General features: G+C 49.6%; 1 protein-coding gene across 1 annotated transcript; it reads right to left on the reverse strand.

The window, feature by feature from the left end:
* Positions 1-3,678: 3,678 nt before the first annotated feature.
* LOC121836478 lies at positions 3,679-7,211 on the reverse strand. Its single transcript, XM_042291385.1, has 2 exons — positions 6,319-7,211; positions 3,679-5,442 (listed from the first exon to the last, which is right to left on the reverse strand). The coding sequence occupies exons 1-2, from the start codon at positions 7,209-7,211 to the stop codon at positions 3,747-3,749; spliced, it is 2,589 nt and encodes an 862-aa protein (XP_042147319.1). The 3' UTR covers positions 3,679-3,746.
* Between the last annotated feature and the right edge of the window lie 529 nt (positions 7,212-7,740).

Genomic DNA, 7,740 nt, shown 5'->3' on the forward strand with positions numbered 1-7,740 from the left:
CACGGGGTCCGGAAGATGTTGTAAAGGTTGTTACGTTATAGGGTTCCCAGAAAACAAACGCCGTTGCAATATTTTCGGAAGTACCGACACACATAATGTAAGTACAGCTTAGGAGGAATATGATGAAAACCATCAGAAGAAATAGGAAGACGTTTATTTGCAATGATGACGCTGTGAATGAACGGCGTTTAGCGACGGCAAGTTATGAGCGTTCGGGAATTTATAAGTTCACGTGATTGCTAACTATGGAGATGCGTTTTGTCGGGAGATGATGTTGCGGTGATGACCTGATATCGGACGACTCCTGGCAGACGAACAAGCAAGTTTCTTCTCAGCGAATGGTAAGTGTCCTGTGTCAAGCACAGCACGTGGCTACCGACGTTGCCGACGTTTCGAACACTTACCGCTCTCGACAAAAGTGCTGGCACCTGGGCTAACTTTGTGGAAAGACTCGAAGTCTTCCTTGAATTCAACGCCATCATGAACAGTAACTGAAAACGATCCACTATTCAGTCGGTGGGTGGCGAAACGTATCCCCCTCTGCGGAGTCATGGTCGATGCGTACTCTAAGTGGTTGGAAGTTTACACGATGCCTGCCACGACGTCCAAACGCGTCATTGACGTTCTACGCTCTCTTTTCCCTACTTTTTCCCTACCGAAAATATTTTTCTCTGATAACGCGCCATATCTTGCTTCAAATAAAAAAAACAAAAAAACAAGCTTTTGAAAAAAAAAAAAAAAAAAACAAAAAAAAAAAACGAAAAAAAAGAGCTGGCATCAGGCATCACATTAGTGCACCATACCATCCTGCAACTAACGGGCATGCAAAACAAATGGTGTGCGAAACAAAAAAAAAAAAAAAAAAAAGTCCTTTTGAAGCTTACGGAAGAAGCAGTTCAGTGAAGAATCGCCAGGTTGTTGTTCCAGCAGAACGCGACGGTCTCATCTTACACGGTAAAAACACCCGCCGAAGCAATATTCAGCGGACGTAGAGCCACACCCCTCGATCTCGTGATACCATGGCTGACAAACGAAGATCGAGAGATTCCCAGATCGGGAGTAATGGCAGTTTATTCGTCGGACAACTCGTCTACGTAAGGAATTTCAGCTGAAGTCGGGCCTTCCATGTAAAACTTGAGTAGAAAAGGCTCTATGTTGGTTGACCAGAAGGTGTCATCTCTCTGAATACGTTGGATGTCAATGCCCTTGAGTGTAAATATAACTAAATCACAAAACTCTCTTTGTGTATTGTGTAACTGCCCTTGTATTTGAGAGTAGAAGCTATGGTGGTGATTTGGACCTTTCACACCAGGCTCCTTTTTCTTATTATTCGCCTCATACTCCTTTGCGGTTTAAGTATGCTTAAGAATCTTTGGGAACGGGAACACTTTACGTCAACGAGGTCATATGTTCCAAGTAGTCAATCAGGAAATGCTGCTAGAAATCCGTCCCTCCTATTAACAAAGAAGCCGCACTTCTGCACAGTGCAGTTTTCCTGTTCCACGTACAGTTGTAAAGCAGCATCCTCATTGATTCTACCATATTCTGTTGCGGGTGAAGAAAGTCGTCTTTGGGTACCCGATACTGGAAACAAGTCTGGCACTGTAGGTTGTGGTTCGACACCCACTAATGTCGTCGTCCTTATAGAGCCTCATCATTTAATCATTGCCTCGTCACCTCATATTGCTCTTCATCAACAGTAAGTACAACAGGCTACCGCCATATTACAATCCAAGAATTGAAAAATTGAGTCGTTCAGTCCTTCAACAAGTTTATTATTTATATAATGTTATTACGTTACATTACCTCGAGACGATCGACGTCCATCGTCGATCTTCAAATACTTATACTTGTATATAAATTAGACGCACAAGGGGGGGGGGGGGGGGGGGGTCGGTGGCCGAGTGCATGGTCTATACTCCGCGACAACTTTTCTTGGCAATGCAGTGGCCCGCGTCCCCTCTCCCATTTTGAGTGTGCGCGGGCTCTCCTCCTCTCCCCGGAAATGGGGATGGAGGAGGGCCTGCGTACACTCAAAATGGGAGAGGGGACGCGGGCCTGTACCTTCCACTCCAAGTGCTCCGAGCCGCACACAAGCTCGCTCCGAGCCGCACACCAGCTCGGAGCACTTGGAGCGAAAGCTCGCGCTGCAGAAGCCACCCCGCCCCTGCCCGTTTCGATCTGGAGGAGCATCGTACCGGCGTGCGGTCCTGTGTCAATACTGCGTGGTGCACGTTAAAGACCCCAGGTTTGCGGTTGTACCGCACTGGCTAAATTGCTCATCTACAGCTGAGAGTCAGACGCCCACTAAGGCGGACTAACTTCCGGCTGTATAAACATACACACAACAATTTGCAATTAGACGCATAATAACAAAGAGCACAGCCTTGATTAGAATGCAATTAAATCCAAAGGTGCAAGCGAGCTGGACAAGAATGACGAAAATAATCCCTGGAGAAGGGGAACAAGAGGGACAAAGGACAAACACAAATCTCCAAACACAGCTAGGTGACTGGTGAGCGACCGAAAAAATCCGCCTGGTCCGGGTATCGAACCCGGGTGTTTGTCCTTTGTCCCTCTTGTTCCCCTTCTCCAGGGATTATTTTCGTCAGTCGAGCACAGCCTGCCGCCTCTTTTCTTTTGATGCCTTTTTTTAAACCAGCGCAAGTTCGCGCGTTCTCTCTTTTGAGACGGTTAGAACGGTCGCACCTAAAACCCGCATTTCTCCTACCCGGTCGCTTCCTCCTCTCATTATGTGTAGTTGGTTATAACTAAATAAGCTATAATAATGGTGTATTATTCATATTTACTTTCAGTTTCAGTCAGGGAAAAGGAGTTTCGCGGGAACTAGAGCAAATAAATTAGCTGCGCTTAGGGTATCGGCACTGTCTTCCCCGACAGACAGTGTTGTGAACGCCGCCATTCTGGTGCTTGTGCAGAGCAGGCGCAACTGCCGATCGTCATGATTCAAAAGTGCGACATCCTCAACATTAGATTCGGTGTTAGGAAGCTCATGTAATGTTGCTTTGCTTTGTCGCACACTTTTTAAAGTGGAGAACGGAAAAGCGTTTCTTGTGATTTCAGATAAAGCTTCAAATAACTGGCGACCATGATTTTAAGCCATTATATGGCCAAGTGTCGCTACTCTGACGCGTAGCTTATTTAATGACACTATTCATGCTCTTGTTCAAGAGGCTTGTAATACCTGGAGGGGCCATGACGTAAGCCCCGTGGATTCCACAAGCCACTACCTCTTGACACCTGCCTCTTCCTCATTGTTCCCGCTTGTGCCAGTAAATTAGCTACGGTTCAGAGGAACGACACCTGGCCATATTGTGGCTTAAAATCATGGTTGCCAGTTACCTGAAGCTTTATTTAAAATCACAGGAAACGCTTTTCCGTCCAGCACAAATGTTTAAACAACCCGCGACAGAGCATTGCAATATTGCATCAGCTCCCTAGCACCGCATCTAATGCTGAGGAAGTTGTACTTTTGGATCATGACGATCGGCAGTTGCGTTTGCTCTGAACAAGACCCAAAATGGCGGCGCCCAAAACAATTGTGGGGAACGGAGTGCCGATACTTTAAAGCTCATTTAGTGACTCTAGGCATGAAGTGAACTCGGGTGCAGTTCAGTTCAGTTCAGAAAGCGTTTATTGGCCATAAAATAAGGGTAAGGGATGGGGGAGTGCGTCGGCGGCTGCGAGGTCTGGACGCTGGCAAAAAAAGAAAATATTAAACTAGGCTAAATAAAGATATCCAGGTTCGCCTCGAAGATGAAATCTATGAGACTTCGGAGGATGCTTCTCTTGTTGTCCTCTTCGCCTGGCGGGTGTGTCCAACCTTCCAGAGAGGCGACGTTACTCGGTCGGTGCTTCGACCTGGTGATCTTGTATTTGGGGCATTCCCACAACAAGTGAAAAGTGTCCGCTTTGGCACCCATATTGCACTTGGTGCAGGTGCCGGATCTCTTCCCGCGGCTCCAAGATGCTATGCGCGCTGGTGTTAATGTTGTGTCTGTTCTGATCCTGGTCAGGAGGACCTTGGCCCTTCTTCCAAACCCTGTTGGCAGAGGAGGGTTTGGTGTTGGGGGAAGTTTCTCCCAGAGTGTTGATTGGTGTTCTTGCTTGATTTGGGCACGTTCCTCTCCTGGATCGTACCCTCCATCGTTGCAGTCTTCCTCTCGTGCTCGACTAGCCGGTGCCCGATCGCGGACGGGAGCGTAGCCGTGGTCGTGGTCTTGCAGTGAAGGTGTATCGTCTCGTTCACGGGGAGCGAGAAGGGACGCGCGGGCGAGTCGATGCACCTCTTCGTTGCCGGGTATTCCTGCGTGTGCAGGAACCCAGGCTATTCTCGTAGTCGTGCCTCTTGCTAGTAGCAGTGAGGCGAGTTTCTTGATATTACGCACGTCTACGCTAGGGCTTCTTGATTTTCTGCATTCTTTTACCACTTCCTGAGAGTCCGTAAATATCCGGATATGCTCTGGTGGTGGTTCAGGTAATGCAAGGGCCGTCTCGAGGGCAAGGCGGACTGCTGCAAGTTCTCCCCCTTTGACCGAGGTGCGGGCTGGAAGGTTCTTGGTTGCGCTTGTGCCTAGTGTTGGAAAGATAACAGCCGCGGTCTTTAGAGTGACTGGGCCGTCTATCGAAGCAGTGTCCGTGTATGCAGCCACGATCCCGTTCGTTCCTTCTTCCCACGCCTCCGTCATCTTGATGTGTGCCCTAGCGAGGCGGTCTTGTTGCTTTTTGTCGCCCTTCCGCGTGCTTGGCTTGTTGTCTGTGATTTCTGCGTGATCTTCCCATGGCGGGAGTTCCTGTGGTAGCTTGGGTAGGTCTCCGGTACATCTTAATAGGAGTTCCAGGATCCTTCTCCCTTGTCGTGTGTGCTTAAGTCTCTCCCCGTGCGCGACCGTGCGGACAACAACGGTTTCGTGTAGGGAGTTAATCTGAGCGTGTTCGTTCAGCTTGCCCAGGGGGCAGAACTTGGGCAGGCCCGTGATTATTCTTTTTGCTTGGTTGTTCAGAGCTTCGAGCTTTTGCCATTGCGCCTTGGTCAGCCAGTAGTGTCGAGCCCCATAGCAGACACGCGAAACTACTAAAGCTTTAACCATTCTTCTGGCAATTTCTTCTGACGCTCCACCCCTTGCGCTACAGATGCGCCGAATGGCATTAAGGGCAGAGTTGCAATGTTTAAGTGTGTCCTGGAGCCAGATGTCTGCCTTACCGGTCTCCTCAATAGTGATCCCTAATATCTTGACAGACGTGGATGGCTCGATTCGCTTGCCTGCAAGAACGAGGTTTAGTTGTTCTGCAATCTTGGCGAGACGGTGTCTTTTCGGTGCGATTACGGTGTAGTTGGTTTTCTCCGGAGAGGCTTGCATTTTCACCCTGCATAGGTGGGCTTCGATTGTATCTAGGCCCGCTTGTAGAGTGTCTTGCTGGCTTGCAATGTCGTCGTTCTTGGTCCATATCGAGACGTCATCCGCGTACACGGTGAAGCCCAAGTTGGGGATCTTTGCAAGTTCGTGAGGCAGGGCTGCCATCGCGATATTAAAGAGCGTTGGTGACAGCACGGAGCCTTGTGGGACTCCGACTCGGTTCACTCTCGGTTCGCTGTCGTGCGAGCCGCAGCGTACCGAGAACGTTCTCCCTTCAAGGAAGTTCTTGACAAAGTTCAGCGGCCTTCCGACTATGCCGAGTCTTCGAGCTTCGTTGATGACTGATGCGTGTGGGACCGAGTCAAAAGCTTTCTTGACATCAATCGCCACAATTGTTCTGATGGTTGCGCGGTTGGGGTTGATGTTTCGTATTACGTCAGCCGATATGAGGGCGAGGCTTTCTTGCGTTCCGAGACTCGGTCGAAACCCTGTCTGGGCGGGGTGGAAGGCGTCCGTAGATTCCAGATGCCATACGATTCTTGCAAGTACCATTCGTTCCATCAACTTGCATGTGCATGACGTTAGAGAGATTGGCCTGTAGCTGGAGAGTGCACCTTTGTCTTTGCCCGGCTTGGGAATTGGAATGACGAGCGAGTGCTTCCACTGCTGGGGAAGTTTGCCAGTTTCCCAGATCTGGTTGATCATGACTAGGAGTTGTTCTTTCGTGTTGTCTGGGAGGTTTCGTAGCATAGCCATAGTGATTTTGTCTGATCCCGGTGCCGTGTGCAACTTCCCTTGATTCAAGGCACACTCGAGTTCTCCGCGCGTAAAGAGACGGTCCATCTCGTGATCGGGAGCCAGAATTTCTTGATAGTAAGGGGGGTCGCAGCCGGTTAGGTCAGGTTGAGGAAAGAAGAGATCTCCCGACATTCTGGCTAACTGTTCCTCAGACTTGTTCAGTTTGAGAGCTAGTGTCTGCGTCGCTCCTTTAGTCTTCTTTTTTCCGAGCAAGGCTCGACTCGTAGCCCAGAGCTTCGTGATCGAGGTCTTGTCGGAAAGTGAAGCGCTGTAATCTAGCCAGCGGCGTGAGTCTAGTTTTTGGGCGTACACCTTTGCTTCCACCGTCGCTCTAGTAATAGCTTGCCTGCCTAGTGGGGTTTTGTACCCCTTTCGGTACTTCTGCACCGCTTGCAGTCGCTTGGCCCAGAGGTTGAGAAGGAAAATATCAGGGTTAGGAGCGTCTTCTTCAACGTTTGTCTTGATTGTGGCTGCCTGCAGGGCGCTGTTGAGGAGGCTCTCGAAGCTGGACTCTTCTGATTTGTCTTCCCTAAGGACATCCCTGAACCTGTCCCAGTGAACGGTCTTGGCCACTCGTTTCTTCGTCATGTTCTTTACCTTCTTTGTGGGCGAGAACTCAAAGATAATGGGGAAGTGATCGCTGCCCCATGGGTCTGGGAGACACTTCCATTTTTGATGCTGTATGTACTGATTTGTCGTCCATGATAGATCTGGTGTCGTGTCCTTCTGTCCGGCTCCTCCCAGTCTTGTCTTGGTTCCTTTCTTGTTTGCCAATTGCAAACGAAATGTTTGCATCTCACCTATTAGATCTTCCGCTCCGTTCGAAGACTGTGCGTAGCCCCACGTTTGGTGTTGGAGGTTGAAGTCTCCGCCGTAGTGCTTCTGCTCTCGGGGGTATACATCGTGCAGATGAGCGATCCATCCGTGGTTCCTTGTATGCGTCTTGTCTCTAAGCGGTCTGTAGTAGATGGACACAAAAAATGTGGTTCGTCTGCTGAACCGTTGCGCGAACTGCAACCACTTCTTGGTGTTCATCACAGTATGGAGTAAGGTCGACCTGGTGTTGATACCAGTCGCTCCTTGCGTAGACAATAGCTTTTCCCGGTGGAGAAGCCGAGTAACCTGGGCGCTTAGATGTGATTGATGGGCTGGAGTAGGCTGTGTAGCCGCTAAAGTTGATGCTTGACGTGTTAGTTTCCTGAAGTAGCATTACGTCGGGACGTTCATCGGGCTTGTCCAGGAGTCGTATCCGAAGCTCCGCCGCCCGTTTGCGAAGCCCCTGACAGTTCCACTGGAGTACCTTAATCATTTTTCCACAAAGAATTGGGCTGCGAGTGCCCGTTGATGATTGGCGTATTCTTTATACTTCTTGTTTTCCTCCTGTAGAGACCGAACGATGGTGTTGAGTCTGTTTAGCTCTGCCTTGAGGAAGTTGCACGTGTTGCGCAATTCTTGTGCTTCTGCCGTTGGCGATGGTAACGGTGGTGGCGAGAGACCCTGCTTGACCTTATTGGCCCACAGGTTCTCACTGGGCGGTACCGGGGTCTTGACTGGTCTATTTCCT

This window comes from Ixodes scapularis, unplaced genomic scaffold (assembly GCF_016920785.2).
Source record: "Ixodes scapularis isolate PalLabHiFi unplaced genomic scaffold, ASM1692078v2 PGA_scaffold2__306_contigs__length_199485367, whole genome shotgun sequence".
In the NCBI taxonomy this organism is placed as follows: domain Eukaryota; kingdom Metazoa; phylum Arthropoda; class Arachnida; order Ixodida; family Ixodidae; genus Ixodes; species Ixodes scapularis.

What these genes read in the sequence shown, in the direction of transcription:
- LOC121836478 (XM_042291385.1), bottom strand. Translation starts at nt 7,211, where the DNA reads ATGAACACCAAGAAGTGGTTGCAGTTCGCGCAACGGTTCAGCAGACGA. An exon ending in CTGAACAAGTCTGAGGAACA is followed by an intron (nt 5,443 to 6,318) that starts GTTAGCCAGAAT and finishes CGACATTGCAAG; the next exon opens with CCAGCAAGACACTCTACAAG.